Source organism: Eimeria mitis, genomic scaffold (assembly GCF_000499745.2).
Source record: "Eimeria mitis Houghton genomic scaffold, Emh_scaff214, whole genome shotgun sequence".
Taxonomy (NCBI): domain Eukaryota; phylum Apicomplexa; class Conoidasida; order Eucoccidiorida; family Eimeriidae; genus Eimeria; species Eimeria mitis.
Window position 1 is genome coordinate 20,611 of NW_013570463.1, and position 255 is coordinate 20,865.

Consider the following 255-nt stretch of genomic DNA (forward strand, 5'->3'; position numbering starts at 1 on the left):
GCCGCCTGGGTGCGCGAGACACACCAGCAGCTCCGCATACAGCAGCATTGCTGCAACGCAGCAGCAGCAGCAGCAGCAGCAGCAGCAGCAGACGCAGCAGCAGCAGCAGCAGCAATGATAACGAGACGTAATATACCAACTATAGAAGCAAACGCTGCTGCTGCTGCTGCTGCTGCTGCTGCTGCTGCTGCAACTGAAAGGCATATTTCTGCTGCAGCTTCCGCTGCTCCACATGGGGAGACTCAGCAAGCAGCA

At 58.0% G+C, this 255-nt stretch overlaps 2 protein-coding genes across 2 annotated transcripts in view; one reads left to right on the top strand and one right to left on the bottom strand.

Moving 5' to 3' along the window:
* The window catches only part of EMH_0003750 (uncharacterized protein), a gene marked incomplete at both ends in the record, with an annotated part of 5,906 nt that extends 5,858 nt beyond the window's left edge, over positions 1-48 (bottom strand). The window contains one exon of the mRNA XM_013496499.1: positions 1-48. Within this exon, the coding sequence (XP_013351953.1) occupies positions 1-48 (48 nt within the window).
* Positions 49-114: 66 nt separating this feature from the next.
* EMH_0003760 (uncharacterized protein) overlaps positions 115-255 on the top strand; it is a gene marked incomplete at both ends in the record, with an annotated part of 669 nt that continues 528 nt past the window's right edge. Inside the window, one exon of the mRNA XM_013496500.1 lies at positions 115-253. Within this exon, the coding sequence (XP_013351954.1) occupies positions 115-253 (139 nt within the window). The remainder of the gene's footprint in view (positions 254-255) is intronic.